General features: G+C 45.1%; 1 protein-coding gene across 1 annotated transcript in view; it reads left to right on the forward strand.

The window, feature by feature from the left end:
• The window catches only part of LOC119384056 (uncharacterized), a 112,051-nt gene that overhangs the window by 84,304 nt on the left and 5,572 nt on the right, over positions 1–22,175 (forward strand). Inside the window, exons 6-7 of the mRNA XM_037652343.2 lie at positions 3,791–3,971; positions 21,145–21,319. Coding sequence (XP_037508271.1) covers positions 3,791–3,971; positions 21,145–21,319 — 356 coding nt within the window. The remainder of the gene's footprint in view (positions 1–3,790; positions 3,972–21,144; positions 21,320–22,175) is intronic.

A 22,175-nucleotide genomic window follows, 5' to 3' on the forward strand; every position in this document is an offset into this window, starting at 1 on the left:
AGGTTGTGTTAATCTTGAAGTGAGTGTATGGTGTGGAATCGGAAACGAAACGTGCGCTACACCGACAGGTAGTTGGTGCAGTGAGAGCAATGTAGTTTTGATAAATTTGTTACGTAAACAATCGCGGATGTGTACAGTTCTGCATCTTTCTCGCTCTGCGATATCACCTTGAATGCGTTACAAATAAGCAATATCGCGTTGTGTCTACAGGGCAGGCAAGAATTTCTCAGCGAAATTCTCGGCCGTGAGGCCTTACCATAGGTATTATGTATTCAGATAGTAGGTAGAAGAAAATATTTCAGGCTCGTTTTGTTCCTCGTTACAGTTCAGTTACATAGTTTCTACAGCTAGAATTTCTTGGCGCTAGTAGTTGTCGGACTGCTGAGTATGCAGCGAGGATGAATGCTAAAGAAACAGATATGTAAGGCGAGTGCTTACAGATTCCAGAAGCACAATTATAAGAAAATAAGCTTTAGGCATGCATTGTACATATTTGTTGGTGCTCGCACAGAACACACTAAACAACTGCTCAGCCATGAGCACAATCTCTGTATCACATGGACGTGTCAATAGAACTTGAGCACTCTGTATGAATGTGATCATGGATGATTGTCATTGTCATTGCAAGCAAACATGCACGAACTCAACTGGTGGGGCACGATGTGAACCTGTGCCAATGCTGGGTAACTAAAGGTCATATATATATATATATATATATATATATATATATATATTGCATACTTGTTATTGTGTTATTTATTTTTTCAATATCTTTGTGCTTGGAAGGGGGAAGTATGTATTCTCCCTGCCAGTTTTAGAAGCTTTGGCTTGAAATACATCAAATCTTGTGTGGCTCTGGATAAATCAAGTTCATGTGTGTTTTAAACTACCTCTTCGATTTCCTAGGTTTTTTTCGTGACAGTAGTTCACAGACTTTCACTTCATAGTGGTAGGCGCTATAAGTGCGACATGTTAATTTAATCAAACAGCAGGAGTAGGTGTGCTCAAACAAATTTGGGATGTTTCTCTGCTATATGGAAAAAAAACACTACCATATTTAATGAGCACAGGCAACGTGAATGTGCTTGGTGAAGCTGTGCTGCAAGAAGTGCTCGTCACATTTACAATTTCTTAGCTGTAAATAATTTGAAGTAGCCCATCGAACATATGTGCAAAGGCTAATGTAATTGAGCACAGCCTTGTAAAGCTTTGGTGTATCTTTTTGTAAACTTCTATGATCTAAACACAGTTAATTAAGGCAAGACAGTTTTGAGCATAGTTTGTAAACTGTCTCACAAGGCACAGCTAAATGTCGGAGACTGTTAATTCCCCATCACTGTCGTGATGTTCATTTTGTAATGAAATTTATAATATAAAAAAATCAGACCCTACGTTTCGAGACCCGTTCGGTCTTAGTTATATTTAATTAAAAGGTAATGACTAAACGTGGCTGGAGAGTCTTTTTATTTTTGTAATATTACCCAGCCAGACATATTTTTATCGAATATTTTTACTTTTAACTTCATAATTTCTAATGATTCACATGTAAACCATGATATGATTATGAGTTATACTGTAGTGGGCAACTTTGTAACCTTGAAGAAGACAAGACTGCTTGTCGAAACATTTGCTCCAGCAACACCTCATGTTCATAATTTTTTCGTCTCTTCAAGCTTCCATCTTTCCCTGAACTTCATACGCAAATCTGAGCACATGAGTGTCCTTGCATTCCCCCCCCCCCTTCCCCCATTAAAATGTGACCACCGTGGCTGGGAATAAAACCTGCGTCGTTGAGCTCAGCAATGCCACATAATGTAACTAATGCACGGAGCTAGTGTTCAATTTCAATGCTATTGCAGTGTAGATTGCATGACACAGCAGACAGCAAACACCCCTCCATGGGATGCCCGGTAAACCATTCACAAATACAGCATTGCAAGCGTGAGGTTCACGATTACGTTGTAGCAGACGTTCACATGTTTCACCGCACTTGCAGAGTGGACATTCGGGGGTAGTCATCCTCTCGTTGCATGGCAGTCCTGGAAAAACAAGTAATGACATCACCAGATGTTGATAAGCCTAATCAATGATTATGACATTTTGCAAAGGTAAACATATTGTGGACGTTCATTCGACACATCTACCTTGTTCATACATGTTCATTATCATGGGTGTTCGTCGTCTTCATCGGTGGTGAGAACTCGGCTTGATTGTGATCTGTACCTCGGGTGTGGTCGCGTCACGATGCCTTCGGGGCCTGGTGGAGTCTGCTCAGCGATCTTCCTTCCTCTCCCAATCTGCTCTACCTCATGGAGCTCCGCTCAGGTCACCCTCTGTACCAGGTGTCCGGTAACATGCCTCAGGACGAGCCAACCGGCGCACCTGCATCTACCTCCACGGCCCCGACTACCGCGTCATATCCACCCTGGATTATCAGTGGGCACCAGCGTGATCCTCCCATGTTCACCGGACTTGGAGGTGAAGATGTGGAGGATTGGTTGGACCACTACGACCGAGTGAGTTCAACTAACAACTGGGATGATCCGGCCAAGCTTCGCCGTGTTTCTTTCTGCCTCACGGACGTAGCGAAAACCTGGTATTTCAATCATGAAATCGATTTCACGGAGCAACAGCTTCGCCATATTTTCGGTACTCCGGCAGTTCGTTCTGCCCTCGTAAAGAAGACCTTGCACGCTCGCAAGCAACAACTTGGCGACTTGACGGTCCTTTCCCAGTCATCAAGCGTTCTGAACATCATTTTACAATCCTGCTCAGTGGGCATGAAAACACAGTCAGCATTGAAAGGATCAAGCCGGCACCCATTCTGACAGGCTCCGTTTGATCATTTTTCTTTCAAGTGCCCACGGCCACTTGTCTGCAGGGGGGGGGGGGGCATCTGTGGCATACTTTTCTTCTTCTTCTGGCACGACACACCTGGGACATGAACTGGTAGTGGGTAGTCTGCTGAGGAGAAAAGAAGAGGTAGTTGGAACGATGGCAGAGATGCATTAATAAACCGCGCTGTGTTTTCGAACCGCGTTTCAGAGTGCTACAACAGCATACACCTCTGAAATGGTTCCTTGTGTGCACAAAGTGTTGCAAAACTTGCAAAATGTGGCCGAAAGGTACAATGTGCCTGTTGTTTTCTTCAGTGCCACATAAACTAGCTGGGCCGTGCCCATGCATCTTGGGATGACTGGGGAAACCGGTGTGTAGAAAGAAGCGTGCCAGACCTTGCATCGCATGCGCTGTATGTATTGTGTGCGAGATTCCGCTCATGTGTGGGAAGGTCTGTATCGGACAAACTGGTCGATGCATCAGTGATCGAGCACAGAAGCATGAGCGCTCTGTTTTTAGCAAGGCTTCATTTCATTTACCTATGCATTGTAAGTCATGTGCCTGTTATGAGCCAGTACTTGGTGGCATTCGTTTTGGGCAAGAGTGGGAATTTGGTGGCCAGAGAACATATGGAAGCACACCAAATCAGAATGAAAGTGATACAACTTGTGTGGTGTTATGCAACAAAGGAAAGGAATTTGAGGTTTGATGTTCTAATCTGCATTCTAAGGATCTCTTTTTTTTTAGATGACGATGGGCAGTGCACTTGCGCATGCTGGCTGTACAGTATATATATGTAGGAAAGTATTTTCACTATAAAGATAGTTGCAAGTTGCTTGTCCCGTGCTGTGTGTACCCCTTTATGTCCCATACTGAATTTGTGCTCTGCAGTTTAGCATTGTGCCGTATAACATGGTGGTTGTGTCACGCTCTTGTGCCTCTTGACTGACAGCATCCTGAAGCCAGTCTGGATGACGGAGCTGATATTCCGGGCATACCGCAACCCTCTGCTGCGTCCTCTCGTTTCCGCACTGGTGCTATTCATGAGCTACTCGGGAATCGTGCCCGTCAAGCCCGTGGTGCAGGACCTACTACTCTCGCTGACCACGTACAAGCTGTCAGGCTTTGACAAGGCAAGTACCTCGGCCGCTTGCAGTCATCTGTCAAGTTTGGGCCGAGCATTACCAAGCTGTGGCCAATTCATAGACATTTGAACAAGTCATTAGGTCACTGTTACGTTTCTAATGTTTTGAATGTGTCAGTCTGCATCCAGGCTCATTGTGTTTGATGCAGCTATGGTTGTAGGTGACACTGCCCTATGATGTTCTGCTTGTCAGAAATAATTGCGTAATTATTGCTGATTTCTCCAAAACTACGAGTGCATTGCATTTCGTACATCCACGAGTGGCCCTTGGAAATTTTTGTTGCATAAAAATGACCCAAATCCATTCAAATACATATATTGGTATTGATGCAGACCTTTTTCCTGACAAATTTGTTCACGAAGAACTGGAAGGCCTGTGCTATAATTTCAGTATGAAATCAAAACTGCAATAATTGGAATGTGTTGTCATTAATATTAAAAATTTGCTGTAATCCAGTGCAATCCACCCATTGCTGCACCTGTATGAAATGCTGTAGCGTTGTACTTCCATAAGCAGGGGTTTTAAAAACTGTGCAAGATGTATGAGAAATATGGCGTCTGAAATGCCTTAGAAGGCATTTAATGATGAGATGGTATGGATGGATGACAGTAATAAAAAGGCCTCCCACAGGGATGCGTATTGTGATCTTTGGTTCACTGTCTTTCCCTTTTTGTGTTGCCATTTACTCCACATGGCTGTCCTTGGTAAGTTACATCTCACCCGATGTGCGGCATTGTTCAATGGGCTGCAGCTTGGATGCGAATAATTTTGGAGTAAATGGTCACCGTTACAATCTCTAGTGCCGTAAAGGACTGGTATGTATTGAAGAATGAAGGAACATTGGGTGGTGGCCTACAATTTCATGTATCTTGGGAGGACGTGGAAGGAAGGAAGAAATTGACGGAAGGACAGGGAGGTGAGCCATTTCTCAGACCAGCTGGCTACCCTGTGCTGGGAACAGCGATGGGCAGTATCGAAGATACATGTATCTTAGATACTCTTTGGGTATCTTGTATCTGTATCGCGATACGTCTCGCAACACGAGTATCTCTATTTCCGATACATTCAGTAATGTATCCTGTATCCTAAGATACAAGGAGCTGCTATAGAAACACCGCGCAAAACAATAAACGTGGCTGAACTCCGCTTCTCAAGCTGATACTGCTGCCGCTCAGCAGCCACCTGAATAAAACAAACGACAGTAACATTATTTTATCTTTCCGTCAGAGTCCTCCAGCAAGGGCAGGCGATGAGGCCTGCGTGTCCCTATTGATGGAACAGAACCACATGGTGGCGCTCGCGCAATCTCGACAAGATCAAGTGCGCAGCTGAGCTTCTGCTTTCTCAATATGTTCTTTTCAGCAACTGTATTATCCTTTAGTATATTCGCGTATTCATTACTGTTTATTAATATGGGGAACGACTACTAAAACAAAGAAAGCATCTGTAAACTACAGAAGAGAATAGTACGGATAATCGAAGGTGTACCTCCTAGAACGCATTCTACTCCGCTCTTTCACAAGCACTACATATTAACGTTTGAGAACATCTTGTACCAAAAAATAGAGGCAATTATATGTGATAAATTGAAATCTAACGCGGTGGCATTTCAAGACGCATGTTCTCGAAGGCATCATACATACAGCTTTAGACGCATCACATAATGCAGTGAAAGAATACGCACGAACTACGGTACACAAAAGCTAACGCATATGATCCCTCAACTACTGAATGTACATCCCACAATTACCACTGTAGTGCAAGAGAGCCGCTCAGTAATTGCATTTAAAAAGAAAATACACACGTATCTACAAATGCTTCAAATGTGATTTCTTTCTAGATGGCATCTCTCAAGGTGTTAAAATTGACGTGCATCTGTTATATTTTCATTTAGTGAATAGTAATAGCATGGTTCTGTATTCAAAAAGTCTGGCTTTTTGCATATATTCCTTGCTTTGTCTCTATAAAAAAAATGTTATAATACGCTATTGTTATCAACTGAGTCCTGCAAACAGGCCTCGAAATGTTAATGTTCTTCTAACGATGTTTTATGTACTGTTATCAAAAATTGTGTAACTGTGGCTGCTTGTTCGTTTCTAATCTTTTATTATGTATACATCACTGATCCTCGTGCACTTTATTGACTGGGACGGGTTACGGCACTTTGTCGGGCATTAAATTACCTTTTTTGCTAACCCTGCTCCTTATCTTACTTGTGTAGGTGCCATGACACTTGTTCGTAAACACTGTACTCCAATGCGTGTGGCGTGTTTCGCGCAAATCCTTGTGCCGTTATAGTGTCGTTATCGAGATTTATCTGGCGTGGTGCTTCGTTACGAAGTCTGGAGAATGGAAAAATGAGGTTGCTTGGTGTCTCGTGGCTTTCACACAATAGCGATGTAAAAGATCTCGTGGATGTAAGTTTGACTTCCATACGATGAGATTCACTCATATGCAAATGAGATTGTAACAACCGTCGCACCACCGGTGCCGATGCTAGATGGAATAGAAAAGCACTTACGTAACAGAAGATGTCTTGGCGTACTGTATCTTTGTTCTTCCTGCTAAACTATTCAAGGAGCTCTTTTAATTATAATTTGATTGTTAGCAAAAGTACTTTTCTTGCTGTCCTTCGTTTGCATCCCATACATTACCCAGATTACCTACGTGTTGCCTGCGTGTTTACCTACGTGTTGCTAAAATAAGTTCACTTCTTTATTCTTATTTTTGAACTGTCTACGTCATTCCTACTATTTACATATCTACATTCAATTTGAGCTTAGTGTTATGCCAAGACGATGTTGAGGACAAAGGTAATAATGTGGGCGGTCCTAGAGTAGACAGTAACGAAAATTCTGCTTACGACTTAGTGATATTGCGAAATTGTGTTTACATTGCAATAATGGAAATTGTAAGTAGACATCATAAAGATGCTTGGGAGGGGATTCGAGAAACATAATACCAAGCTCTCAATTTTGAACAGCGAAGCTCTTTAGTTTGCCAGTAACTTGTGCTCCGTCGTAGAAAACTATCATCATCATAAACCGGCACGTGCTCTCTTCATTTTCTTCAGAATGAAGCTGTTAAAGTTATCGGTAACTTGTGCTCCGTCGTGCAAAACTCCTCGGGTGGGTATGCGCCACAGGAATTGGGCAAGCCCCACTACCGTGTACAGCAGGTGCGAGTGTCAAACAAAAACGAACACGTGTAAAAGAGAGAGAGAGAGAAAGAAAACGGTAGAAAGGAAGAGGAAAAGTACAGACAAATAAAGGGAATAAAGGCGTAAAAAGATAAAAATACACAAAAACATAGACAAAGAAAGAGAGAGAGAGTAAGAGATAGAAAGAGGAAGGCATAAATACAGAGAGAGAAAGAAAGGGAAGAAAGAGAAAGAAATATAGGAAAAGCTAGAAAGAGAAAGAAATGGAGAAATAGAGAGAAGAAAGAAAGATAAATAAAGAGAAACAAGAAAGGCCACCAGCTGCGCTCTTCCTTCAGGCTTGGCACCACTAGTACGAACGAAGCTGTCATAATTTTCTCATGAGCGTCCCCACGAGTCGTTTTATGCTATTTTCCATAGGCATTAAGTTTTCTGTTGCCTTGCCTTAGTTATGGAAGTTGAGGGTACATCAAGCTCAGTTGTGACAGCTTTTAGGGGTGCCGCCGATGTCGTGCTTATACAGGGTGTTCCGCGTAACTAGAAACAAATATTTACAAAGGACTCGCCAACCTCAACTGAATGAAACCAACAACATGGTTTGCCGTTATGTGACGCTGGTTAGGTTATTTTTATATTGCGCTTAATTTGTTAATTAACTAAGGTCAGTTATGCAACATTTTGAATATTCACTTAAGGACCAAGTGCGTTTCGTTACATTGTAGAGGGCATTATAAAGCAACCGATCCAATTTTTTGTGGGAACATACATAGCGCATAGTGATTTTTTCCGGCGAATAAAGGAAACTCGCAAAACATGACCACGTGACTGCCCTCGTGCGCTACCATATTGCCGCGCTCTCAAACGTCCTTCGAGCGAAACAACTGGCGCGTGGATCGTGGCGAAAAGAGCGGGTGTGGCTCTAGGCATCGGCTTCTCAGTGAGTCAACATTGTTGACGGTCGCACACGGCAAGGAAACGCCATTGTTCCTGTTAAGCGATAGGCTGATGGTCCGCGCGCCGGTTGATTCGTTGGAAGCACGTATGAGGGCGCCGCAGTACGACACTGCATGAGTGGCACAATCACGTGGTATTATTTCATATTTCGTGGGCTTCTCTAAAAGCCAGAAAAAAAAATCACCACGCAGCATGTACGTCGCCCAAAAAAAAAAAAAGATCGGTCGTTTCGGAATGCCTTCTACTACGTGACAATACCCACTTGGTCCTAAAGTGAATATTAAAATGTTCGATAATTGACCTTATTTAATCAACCGATTAAGCGCAATATAAAAAATAGCATAGCGAGTGCCACATGACGGTAAACCATACGCCATTGTTTTCATTCAGTCGTGGTTAACCACTTTTTTAGATATTTGGTTCTAGTTACGTGAAACACCATGTATAATTATTCACTCTGGTTGTCTGTTACGGAACCGCCTTGCTATTTGAGATATATTCGTTTTCTTTTTCAGGTCACCGTAAGTTTTTTTGCTGTTGCAAATCACCAGGTAATCGGAGCTATACGTGGTAATAGTGAGTAGCGGTGGTATCTTGCGGAGCTTTGTGGCACTACACTACGTCTGCGATGTTTCTGGGCGGCACTAGTTCTCTCGGAAAAAAAGTGGTAAAAAATTACACGTTAGTGAATGTGTTGGTAACGAGCGGACTGCGCCAGAGAATAAGTGAAATATAAAAAATATATTGGAGTTGCATAAAGGCGTTTATTAGCGGACACTCGGCGACGATTCACGACAGCGGCAGTCGAGGTGGGGCCGACTCTGAGCACGAGCTGCGTTCTCTTCGAAAGGAACCGAAGAGGGCGACCCACTAGAAGGTGCTCGAGAGGACGACCCATTAATGAGTTCGAACGCTTCGCTACAGAGTTTTATTTCTTTAATGTAAGCACGATGTTTCACAAAAAAATATCGCTACCAGCGTTGTTGCTGTTTACACGTGTCGGGTGATCCGGTATTGCAAAAACAGTAACACGCTTACAGACTAGTTAAGACTGCATAACGGTATTTATGGCATCGTGTGGAGGCTTCTTATTGAAGTTCTTGTAAGTAGATGGCAAAACGCTAGGTGGTCGGTCGACGAATAGAGCAGCGACACCCATCAATTACAAAGGTGTCAAGAAAAATCCACTGAGAATGCAGCGTGTAAAGAGCTGTCACGTTAAGCAGCCAAACAAACCACACTCAGTTGCGTCCGAGAGAAACTAATGCACCTTGAGCAACAGAGACAAAGAGTCTTGGAATACAAACATATATTTCGCTAAAACTAAACAAAACTGCTCGCAGTTAAGAAATTTTCGTGTTACCATTTTCGTACATGAGCGTTTGCAGCTTCATTATATGGATCTATGATAGCAAATTTTACAATGTATCGAAGTATCTAAAGATACAATTGGGAAGTATCGCATCGGATACAATAATTCCGTAACTGTCTTGTATTTGTATCTCAAATACTTCTTGCTCGAGTACTTTGTATCGGATTGCGATACAACTTCAAAGTATGTTTGCCTAGCTCTCGCCGGGAAAGGAGGTGATGGGGATGAAAGATTATAGCAAATAGATGTTACAAAAAAGGAACAAAAGGGAAAGAAGAGGAAAGAAAAGGAGAGACAAGATAGTAATAAACAGCATGAAAAACTATGTACAAAAGGGAAGAACAACACGGGACGAGCGCTGTTTACTGCCAACTGAAACGTTTATTACGCATGACCATGCTTAAGTAACAGAGCTGCTAACCATGTGCACCACAGGGTCCGCTTAGAAAAACAAGATAAAACCAGCTAAGAAAAACAGGAAGACGGTAACTATCTTCGCACGCTCAGATAATCCAGCTGTTTGTCAAGTAAGACAATCGAGGCCTGAGCGAAGCATGTATCTGACAGAGCACTGATGTGGGCAGCCTCCACAATTTCCCGCTGCGTCTGCCCCCCGTGACGGTAAATTGACGGAAATTGTGGAGGCTGCCCACATCAGTGCTCTGTCAGATACATCTGTCGCTCAGGCCTCGGTTGTATTACTTGACAAAGAGATGAATTATTTGAGCGTACGAAGATGGTTATCGTCTTGCTGTTTTTTTTTCTTTTTTTGTAACTGGTTTTATCTTGTTTTTCTAGCCGAACCCTCTGGTGCACCTGGTATGCAGCTCTGTTGCTTAATGCGTAATAAATGTTTCAGTTGGCAGCATAGGTCGGCAAAAGTATTGGAACTCACTCCGACTCAATCGAAAATATATTGCTCTGAGAGCTCACGCGGATTCAGACTCACCGAAATTTTCCTCAACCAGACCCACTCGGACTCAAACTCACCAACGTATTGCTCAGCCGGACTCACTCAGACTCACGGCTTGACCTGAGCCTGGTGAGTCGATTCATGGGTCGGCTGGCGTAAAATGAGCTTTTCAGATCACAGTGTAAATGCTCTTTAACGCCAATATCTCACATAATCGGTGCTCTATGGTACACCTTTTGATCTTATAGCTTCAAATAGGAGTTATGAGTGGTTGCAATCCAGTAGGGGCATTTTTATGAAATGCACGACTCACACGTGATATTTCTATCAAGAACTTCCCGTGCAAGAGTTTGCGGGGAGAGGTCATAGCAACTCCGTAGTACGCCCCGCCTCCCTACTCACACCTCTTACCACTAACATTGCGGTGGAGCATGAACGCTAGTGCATTGAGGCATGTATGAATACATTTGAGTATATAAGCCGATATAAGGGTGGTAGTAATGCCGATAGGTGAGTAGGTAACACCATTGGTCGGCAACGAAGGGTGGAGCTCACTCAGATTCACTTAATAAATATATTTTGCGCTTAGGGCTCGCTCGGAATAAGACTCACCAATGTTTTCCTCAATCGGGCTCACTCGGACTAAGACTCACTAAACTTTCCCTGAAGCGGACTCACTTGGACTCAAAGTCACCAACGTATTGCTCAGCCGGACTCGCTAAGACTCAAACTCACGGCTCGATCTGAGTCTGAGTGAGTCGACTCATGAGTGAGTTTGCCGACCTATGGTTGGCAGTCAGCGCTCGTCCCGTGTTGTTCTTGCCTTTTGTCTAGAGTATTTCGCGCTGTTTATTACTATGAATACATACCAACTAGCCCAGCTTACCACTCTCTTGAGAGACAACAATATGACTGCTTACAGTGTTTCTTTAAATCCAGTTGTTCGCAAGAGACGCAACAGCACTCTCGACGCTTTCTGTGCTGAAGATGCTCACGGCCAGTGTCCCAAGACCCTTTTCTTTGGCATTTGGCAATTGCCAAGTCCATCTAACACTCTTGAAAGTTCTTGGGACACTCACAGAGAAGATGGGTGATTGTTTCCTCGCAGTTGCAGTTAATATATTGCTACACGCGTTTATTGCTTTATTTTAATGTATTTGGGTTTTCACCCACGAAAACTGTTAGCAACGCTTGGTGCAGACTTCCCCGCAATGTCTGGGAAGGTTCGCGATTGTTTGAGATCATTCTGTTGAGATTACGCGCTGGACGTAAATAGTCAAGTTCATTCGAGATCTTACGCGAGCACCAGTAATAACGTTGGGAGGTTCGATGACTGATGTATAAAAGACGACGCGTTCCACCGGTGATCAAGTTATTCTATATCCGACGACTGTGGGCGCTGATATCGTTGCACTTTTGAGTGACATTCTTTTTGTGGGCACAAGTTCGCCCAAATAAACAGTTTGATCTTTACCGGCTGCGACTGCTTTCTTCAACGTCACAACGCGATATCTGGTGGAGACGCTGCCTTCATTGATAATGGGACGTTAAAACCCAGATATTATTATTATTATTATTATTATTATTATTATTATTATTATTATTATTATTATTATTATTATTATATCCGGATGCCCCCGCGAAGCGCTGATCCAAGCCCATGCCACGAAGAAAATGACGCTAAAAACAACCCGGATCGTCGAACTAGCCGCAGGCAGAAGGGACTACAGCCAGAGTGCGGGGTCCTCCCCGAAAACACCGAGCAGTCCAAGACCCTAACATCGACCGCAGACATGACAGCCCCTATGCCGCCTACATCTATGCATCTCCAGCAACCCAAGGAGCGGTGAACTTTCTGCGGATCATCATTCGAACACATGGAAAGATGGCTTCAAGCGTACGACCGCGTCGCTGTTTTCCATGCCTGGAGCAATGAAGAGAAGTTACGGTATGTCTAGTTCGCCTTGAAAGCTGGTGCCAGCCCTGACCAGCCCTGACAATGTGGGAATGAGCCAACCCTGACAATGTGGGAGGTTTTTCGCGCCAGGTTCCTGGCCACATTCATCATAAGCGTCGTCTGCAGGGAGAGGGCCGAAGCTCTACTCGAAACCCCTCTGCTCGCACGAATAGATGACGCCGTGTATCGACTCCACAGCTCGAAGTACTTTTCCTCGATGGACCTCAAGGCTGGCTACTGGCAAACCGAAGACGACGAAAGAGGCGGAAAATATATTGTTTATAACACCAGACGGACTCTTTGAGTTCAAGGTCGTGCCCTTTGGTGTTCGCTCGGCCTGCGACTTTCCAATGCATTATAGATACAGTACTGATAATGTTGAAGTGGCAGACTTGCCTTGTTTACTTGGATGATGTCCTTGTGTTTGCCTCAAACTTCGATGGTGCCTTGAAGCTGTAGCTCAAGCATTCAAGACCTCCGAACTCACCTTGAAGCCTGAAAAGTCCCACTTTGCGTACGAGGAACTCTTGTTTTTTGGGTCATGTCATTAGAAAGTCTGGTGTTCGCACAGACCTGGGAAACAGCTGCCACCACTGCCTTCCGTCCACGCACTGACAAGAAGGCTTTACGCCGATTTCTCAGCTTGTGCGCCTATTACAGGCGCTTCGTTAAGGAACTTTCACGGATCGCCAAGCCACTAACGCACTTCACGAAGACCGACGTGGAATTCAAGCGGGAAACGGCACAAAGCGAAGCGTTTCAAGAACTGAAACGATGCCTCGAGATGCCTCTGATACACATTTCGACGAATACGCTGATACAGTAGTCCCCACTGACCCAAGCTTTGAGGACTCGGCGCCGTCCATGTACAGAGGACTGATTGAATAGAAAGGGTTATCAATTATGCTAGCCGGTCACTATCCAAGTTGGCAGCTAACTGTTCCACATCACAAGAAGAGTGCCTTGCCATCATCTGGGCTACATCAAACTTTCGCCCCTACTTCTACGTCAGGCCCTTCAAAATTGTGAGTGACCACCATGCCTTGTGCTGGCTGGCCAACTTCAAGTACTCTTCAGGTTACCTAGCCCGGTGGAGTCCCGAGGAAAGCACCCTGACGCCGACTGCCTCTCTCGTGCCCCCGTCGACCCGCCGCCACAGGACGTTGACTACTTCTTGGGAACCATAAGTGTCGACGACTTCGCTGAATGACAGCGAGCCGACCCCGAGCTTAGGGGGCCTTGTGGAATACCTCAAGGGCTAGACCGCCGTTGTTCCAAAGGTATTCAAGTGAGGACGGGCGTCTTTTCTTGCGAAACGGCGTTCTCCTAAAGAATAACTTCTTGCCACTTCGAGCCAACTACCTTCTTGTTATACGTTCAGCACTACGTCCAGAGGTTCTGGAAGCTTCGCATGACGACCCGACGGGTTGACACCTTGGGTTTTCCCACAGGCTCACAAGGATACAAGAGATACAAGGATACTATTGCCCTTGGCTCACTGAAGACGTCGCTCGATACGTAAGGACATGCCAAGACTGTCAGCGACGGCACACACCATCGACTAGGCCAGCTGGACTTCTGCAGCCCATCGAACCACGTCGCCTACCATTCTAGCAAATCTAGATGTACCTACTGGGGTCGTTGCCAACGTCGAATTCCAGAAATAAACGGATCGTCGTAGATACTGACTGCCTCACCCGCTACGCCAAACCAAGGGCCCTGCCCAAAGGCAGTGCCGCCGAGGTAGCCAAGTGCGACCCTAATGCAAGACTTCGGGGTCTGGTTGTAGCACTCGTGCCAATTCTTTGGTAAGCTTGAGTAAACAGGGTAGCTCGGGTAAGATCCTCAGCGCCCGTCCTTGTGTCACCTTACTTTGTGCTGTGGTCGCGCTGTTTTTTAAAATTTTGAGTTATGTACAAACCAGCCCGCTTTTCGCCGCTTCTCCAGTTGGGCAAGGAGACATTGCCGGCGTCACATGTTTGGCGCCAGCAGGTGCGATGCCGCTACGCGGCAGGGACAACACAGGAGGTCAAGCCGCTAAGGTTGCCTGTGGTCAAAGATGCTACATTGATTTTGACAGTCACGACACCTGGTGTGCAGCAGTGCGAGAGGGGAGATGTGACACGAAGGAGCAAAGGGTGCCTACATTGCTGCGCACCACGTGTCAGAACCATCGAGATTAGTGTCTGTGTGTAACGCTTGAGCCAAAGTAGACATTGGTGGCATCACACGTTGAACACCAGTGAGCCTTAATATGACTTTTTGGGGGCCTAAACGTTACTTAGCGCAATACAAACACAGCGCACAAGGAAGGTACACAAGGGACAAACGCTTGTCCCTTGTGTACCTTCCATGTGCGCCGTGTTTGTATTGCGCTAAGTAAATTTTTTCCAGTGAGCCCACAATCGCTCTTTTGTTTCACGGTGCCATGGCACAATCAGAAGAGCAACTAGTGATGTAAGCAGGCCCGCGCCGGAACAGGTGCGCCCTACGCGAGCCCTTTCCTGTAATGTACGTGAGGCGAATGCTGTGCAACCCGCAGCACAGCTAGAGTGGGAGAGAGCATGCGGTGACGAGGATGTGGCGACAACATGCCAATGTTCGTGGTCCTTTAGCATATTTTAAGTTATGACATATCGTAATGGGCACAGTATCATACGCAACCCTTAGCTTAACCCATTTCATCCCTCTTTATACGCTTTGAGCATTTATCTGCCCTGGTGTAATCCTTAGGTGACCTTTTTTAGATGCGAAGTATCTCTTGCTCGGGGGTATGTAACGCGGCGTGGTAATCCGCACGCGGCGTAGTAGTCCGCACTTACACTGCGCATGCGCGACCCTCCTCCTTCCCCCTCTCCAACAGCTGCGCGTTACTCTTTCCACGTCTCTACCAGCACCTGCTTGCGCTTCTCCTGCGTTCTAGCTTCTGCTCTCACGGCGCATACGCTACTCTCCTCCTCTAGTCTCCTCTCAAGTGGTAGAGCGCTGCGCGCGTTCAGTCCATCGCTTGCCTTGGTTGGCTCCTCTGAAATGCTGCTCGACATGCCGAAATTCTCTCCTTTCAGCTCCGCGATTAGGGCCAGCGCATGCGCGTCCCCTCCCCCTCTCTCCTCTCCTACGCTGCCTCTCTCTCGCGCGCCTGTCGACCGCGCTTCCCGCACGCCCTATGAGAATTAACGGCCAGGCTAGAGGGAAGACACGACGCGCGTACTGTTCCTCTTCGCGTTCCACGACGCGAGGTCGGTAGCATGCCCAACGAACGCCAACGGAACGCGATTGTGCTAGTGCTCCGGCTTCGCGTCGCCTCATGGTCCCCTTTAGCGGGGGATGGTGTAATTTTTGTGCGCTGCCGAAGCCATGTAAAAAAGTTGTCGAAGTTGAGAACTGCTGCGCTAGGTGCCGCAACGATTCCAGCTGTGTAATTGCTGTTTATACTAATTTCTACTAAATATAGCACTGCAGTTTTAACTTGTGACATACCTTAATGTCCACTCTATCGTATACAGCCCATAAACTTGACCCATTTGTTTCTTTTTATATATTTATATTTTTTAGCATGGTCATTGCACACGTAATGTGCTTAGGAGAACGGCGATTTGGGCAAGTTGGTTGGTATTCATCTTGAGAACAGCGCATACATGCTAGGGCAAAGATGAAAGAAACATTGAGACAGCGCCTGTCCCGTTGTTTCGTCTTCGTCCTCGCGTGTAGCGCTGTTTTCGAGATGAAGTAATGTGCGTTGGGGACTAGTTGGTACGACATTGAAACTGAAATAAACTGTGCGGGCGACGAAACACAAGTAGAAGTAGTTGACAGGACGGGCGCAGACTAACAACTGAATTTATTGAAAACATTAATCTTCTACTTCTGGCAACATACATGCGCAGCACAAGCACTCACGACACTGTCACACACTATATTCAAGGCCATTTATCTACCTTAAAAATTCTAGCTCTTTTTTTGTGAGATAAACAGAGGGTTCATTAACGCACTTATCTGGACAAAAAGCTAGCCTCAAGATCACAGCTGCTTCCAATATTTCACGTGCACTTTTTTCTCTGGCACGTCCCAACACTTTTGTTTCCTCAAATAGTGGGTTGCAATCAGCGCACGACCTACAGTGTACCGCCAAATGTTGTCCACTACCTGAACTTGCAGCATAAGAATGCTCCAACAGGCGCTTATTCTAGCATCTTCCCGTTTGGCCCACATAGACCCTGCCACAGCTCAACGGGACTCATAGACCACCTCCGTTTTGCATCGTACGCAAAAGTTTACCAAACAAAAGTGTTGGGGCGTGCCGGAGAAAAAAGGGCACGTGAAATGTTGGAAGCATCTGTGACCTTGAGGCTTTTGTCCGGATAAGTGCGCTAGTGAACCCTCTGTTTATCTATACAAAAAAGAGCCAGAATTTTTAGGGTAGCTAAATGGCCTTGAATATAGTATATGCATGAATATGCGCATATATGTGCATGAAGTATAGCATGAATATGGTGTGTGATAGTGTCGTGAGCGCCTGTGCTGCGCATGTGTGCTGTCAGAAGTGGAAGTTTGATGTTTTCAATAAATTGAGTTGTTAGTCTACGCCCATCCTGTCAACTTCTCCTTGTGTTCCGTCACCCGCACCGTTTTATTTGAGTTTAATTGGACAACTTGCACCATGACTACAGAGGGTGGTCTAGAAGAAAAGTGTCACTTGGTGCTCGTGCGACGAAAAAGGGAGACTTCTTTCAGCATTGTACGATTAGGACATAAGAGCCACATTTGACTTTAATCAACCTAGAGGGCGAGCTGGCTTGAGGAAAGCTTACTCTACCATGGATCACATGCAGACAGTTAATGAAATACTTGAGAAATCTGCTGAAAGCAAAAAACAATAATCCAACCAGCTCCACTTCGCGAACACTGTCGAAACACCGAAGCTTATGCCCGTCATTCATCATGCAGTATCGTACTTCTATGTTTTTCAAGTCTTCCCTTCGCTGACGCTTGGCTTCTGCCTCCCTTGCGCGAACACCGCGATTGGCTCGGCAACTACATGCCCGTTCCCGCGTCAGCTCTCGCTGACGCTCACGTGGGGCGGCTTCTTAATCGGGAGAACGAGAAATGTTCGCCATTCTGAAGGCGCTAATTCCTGACAACTGACACTGTCACGTTATTTTACACTCCACTACGCCTCACCGTCACCCCATCTCGGCGCGTTTCTCGAAGGTTCACCCCTCGACATCCTCCGCCCTCATCCTCCCATCTCGCAGCACGCCCTCGCTTCTCGTAGCACGGCGCAGCCCTCCCCTTCCTAGCGACCCTGACTCTCGCCACACTGCAAGGCCAAAGGGCACGTGATCAGTTTTACGCCGACCCCGGACATGAAAGCCTAGGCTAAGAAGAGCTTCGCTGTTAAAAAAACCCTGCATATGGAATTCATAGATTACAAAAACGCATTCGACTCGATACCAGTGAATCTGGAAGTGCTACGTCAACACGGAGAGCTTGAAGCACATGTGAATGCCTTAGCTAATATATATTGAGACATGCCATAGCTCTTTTGCTTCTCAAGAAAAGCAGGAAAATGCCGGACGAGAAGAGAATCCAACAAGGAGGTACAGTGTCTACATTGTTGTTCACTGCAAGTTTTGAAGAAGTATTTAATACACTAAATTGGTGAAGGGAAACAGGAACCAAGAGTAATAGAGAATGTCTTGGGAACTTACGGGTACATCTGGAAGTTACGGTTTGCACATGACATTGTACTCTTCCGCTGTAATGGTAAAAGGCATCAACTATGAAAGCGTGAAAGGGTTGAAGATGAATATCACTCCAGTGAAGAGAACAATGAAATTGGAACAAATTAAATGAAGATGACAACTCCTATTGTCGGCCGGGCGCCATTCTTATTGCTTGTAAGTATGTCAAGTCTGCAGGAATTAAACTTAGAAGCACGGAAGCTTAGGCGAGTTTGTAAGACATCATGGAACAACTTCAAAGCGTCAAAAACAAGGACAGACTAAGAAGAGTGCACGCAACGAGCGTTAACTTGAAACTGAATTTATTACAAAAAAGAGCGGAAAAGGAAAACCACATTAGATGGGACACGTGCGTGCACACTTGCGCAGAGTGCTCACAAAGCCCCCCCCCCAAAAAAAAAAAAAAAACACCACAAGGTCACTTTGGTATGACGCCAGATTTCTGAAATGGATTACATTCACTTTCTAGCAGGCTCAGTGAAGGCTGGCTGACACACGCGTCGCCTTTCTCTTCTATTAGAAAGGCTTCGACTGTCTCCCTTGGTAATTTATTCTCGTGTCTGAAAATGACAGAAGTGTCAGAGAAATCAGGTTCACATGCGCAATAACGGCAATGCAGCGCAAGGTGCGAATAGGCCGTGCCTTTAAGGGAGCTGTGGTGCTCTCTAAGCCTTACATTCAGGCACCGGCCCGACTGTCCAATATAGCACCGCCCACACGCGAAACGAATGTGGTACACAGCCCCCTGTTTACAGGGCACAAACTGCATGCCATGTTTCACCTTGCACAGATTGCTTTTTGCACGCTCCTTAGTGCCCAGGCGCTTCTACAAAGCAGGACATATAGCACTTAGTTTGTTCTTTGCCGAAAAAAAAAACGACTTCAAACGTCGTGTCGAGCGGCCACTTTCTCCAGATGGTGGGAAAATCCGTGAAAATACGGAATGATAACAGAGGGCCGTTTGTTGAGCGACTCATTCGCCTGCTTGCTTTGGCCTTCCACCTTGGCCAACCTTAGAGCCTTCTGGCCAGCGGAGGCAATCACTGAATTTGGATACCCTGCGCTTCGCAACTAGTGCACCTGGTTTTGAACACTCTGTTGCATGAGGTGCTCGCAGGACCTGTTAACAGCGGATCGTATACAAGACAAAGCAATGCCATTTTTCACGAGTTTAGAATGCGAGGAATTAAAATTGAGCAGACTTTTAATGGATCGGGAAAGATACATTCAGCATATCTGGGAGTCATGGAAAGATATTTTCACATCAAGGTATTAAATCATGTTATCTTGTGGCATCTCAAAGGTGAAATTCAGTCCTAGTCCTTGCTCCCTAAATAGCTTCAAGACATTCACAACCCTGCAGTTGAAGTTGTCGCTATTTAGCAACACCAGATAATGATCTACGTAGCGCACAATATTAGTGGCAAGGCCACACAGTTGCTTTTGTAAGGTCCGGTCGACGCTACCGAAGAAAATGATGCTCAAAATAGGGGTTACTCACGACCCAATGCACACTCCCGAACGTTGCGCACAAACCTTGCCTTCGCAGCAAATGAAGGTGGAACGAACGTGACAGTTCAGCAGCTCCAAAGGCTTCAACCGAACCCCCACAGCGTGTTGTGAAGGTAACCTCGTCATTAGGTCACAAATACACTCGACGCATCGTAGCAACACGTCTTGTGGCATCGCTTAATACAAGTCTTCGACGTCTGTGCTGAGGGCCTTGCATCCAAGTGGGTTTTCATTTCTCAAGAAATGAACGACGCTATGTGACCAGGGTAAAACGAAACGTTCATGTACATCTAGCCCTTGAAAGTGTGACTGGAGATAACCCGAAAGTTAGCGCTCGTTGTGTCCACTCTTTTTCGTCCGTCCTTGTTTTTGGCGCTTTCAAGTTGTTCCATCAAGTCTGCACTCGCGTACCTGTTTTCTTCCTGCAACACTACGAGGAATACAGAGGTAGGTGATCGGGCAAGGGAGGGAAAGTTCGTAACAACAGGACCTTCGGTCAGCTGAAGAGCATGTATATCTAGGTGAAATTCTTACAGGGGAGCCTACTCATGCAAAGGAATTCCACCGAAGAATAAGAATGGCCTACATGGTAGATATCCTCAACCACTGTCACTAAAGCAGAAAGTGTATGACTAATGTGTTTAGCCATTTCTAACACATGGGTCAGAAACCTGGAGAATAAGAAAGAAACTTGAAGGCTACCGAGCATGTGATGGAATGAAAAATTATAGGCGCAGCACTAAGAGACTGCAAGACAGCCGAATGGGTCAGAGATGAAACGGGGGGATATTAAGAGAATAAAATAGATCAGGAGGACAGATAAATGGTGGTTGGAATGGAAGGGAGGCCAAGGAGGTTTGGTGGAGTGACACAATTCCTGGCCTGAAACGAAATAGGCTTATTGGGAGAGGCATATTCGCTGATGATGAAAGATAGTTATTTATTTGCTTTATTTAATATGGACAAATAATGTCTAAAAGAAATTCAGAGATGTTCGTCAAGTTTGTCTAAATGCTTCCTCTGGACTTTTTTTGTCTTTGCATACTAATTAATAATTTTTACTATTGAATTTTTTGGTGTTAAATTTCCCTAGTTAATTACATGCAACATGGAGGACTTTTAAAATTTTGTTTGCGGTAATAATGCAATATTTTCCTGTAAACTCTCAGTTGTGTATGCTGTAGGTTTGGAGGGTCCATATCGCCTGTGATGTTTAGCCTTTACTTAATGGGTTCCTTTACTTAATATATTCCGGCCATGCACACTGCATAGCGTATTTTACTTATTTAATATGACTGTGGACACGAGGTTCATGCAGGATGGATAAAGTTAAGCAAGAGAAAACTATGAACAAAACACCAGGACACCAAAAGTACAGCAGTGTGAATACAGTTGTTAGCGGAGTGAGTTTAGTTCTTAATGGTACACGGACGGACTTTTATTTTATTTAAATCTGAAACTTTTAGTTGAAATATTTTAGTTTGGCCTGAATAGATGGCATGTTGGCCTCGTCGTTAGTGGACTTACTAATGCAATTAAGACTTCCCAGGATGGTGAGAGGCTGGTGGAGTCGGTGGCTGTCAAGCAGATCCCTACCTTGGTGGCAATCAGCGAGAATGACCGGCTCCTTGGATACAACGTGCTCATGGCTGTCTGCACTGTGCTTGGGGCATCTCCCAAGGACCTCTGGCGTTATGGCAAGGAAGGCCAGCTACTGGCAGCTGGTAAGCCAGAGCCGTGTTTGATTCCTTGCTTTGCACCTCAAAATATCTGAGAGCTCCTGTATTATAATATCGCTGTTTTCAACTGGTATTTACAGTCCTGGCAGGGCGGTTGAATTTGCTTAGACAACCAAAAAAAGATGTCAAAACCGAACCAGCTAGCCGTTTTGTGCAACTTTTGCAATGGCGTCAAACACTACCCCGCCGAAATATAGACTTACTACTTTTGGTGATGGCGCGAGAAAAGAGAAGCTGCTAATGTTATTCAACGATGCAATGAGCTGTGCCAGCTTTTCGGAACTTAACAGCGGTGATTTCCGTGATAATTTGAGTGCTGGAGGATCGCTGTTTGCTTTCAAACACCTGCTCGAAGAGGTAGCGAAGTAGGCTACTACATCACAAACACAGGGTCGCCCGCATTCGAAGGCATGATTCGGGAGCTCTCTGAAAACTTCGAAAATTAATTGCCAGGAAAACGAATTGTTTGCAGCCGTGTTAGTTTGGCACAAATTAGACAATTTATTTATATCTGTCGACATTGAGACATCACCAGAGTTGCCCTTTCAACTTGTACTGATTTTCCTTCCTGCCATATTTCTAGCATTTCTCTACTGCAGTAATCATTATTGCTTTCCTTTCACAACTGGTATCATCCCTATCAACACTGTGGATTCAAATAAGTATGTAGGCACTACCATCACACGTGACATAAGCTTGTTAGACAGATGTGCTTGTGACATTGCAATTGTGATTACATTGTGATCTAACGTCATGTTGTGATTTGCCTAATTCATGTTGTGAAGAGAGATTATTGAGAAATGTGATGTGTGTGTGTGTGAAGTAACTATACTAGATGATC

The sequence above is a fragment of the Rhipicephalus sanguineus genome, chromosome 2 (genome assembly GCF_013339695.2).
Source record: "Rhipicephalus sanguineus isolate Rsan-2018 chromosome 2, BIME_Rsan_1.4, whole genome shotgun sequence".
Lineage (NCBI taxonomy): Eukaryota > Metazoa > Arthropoda > Arachnida > Ixodida > Ixodidae > Rhipicephalus > Rhipicephalus sanguineus.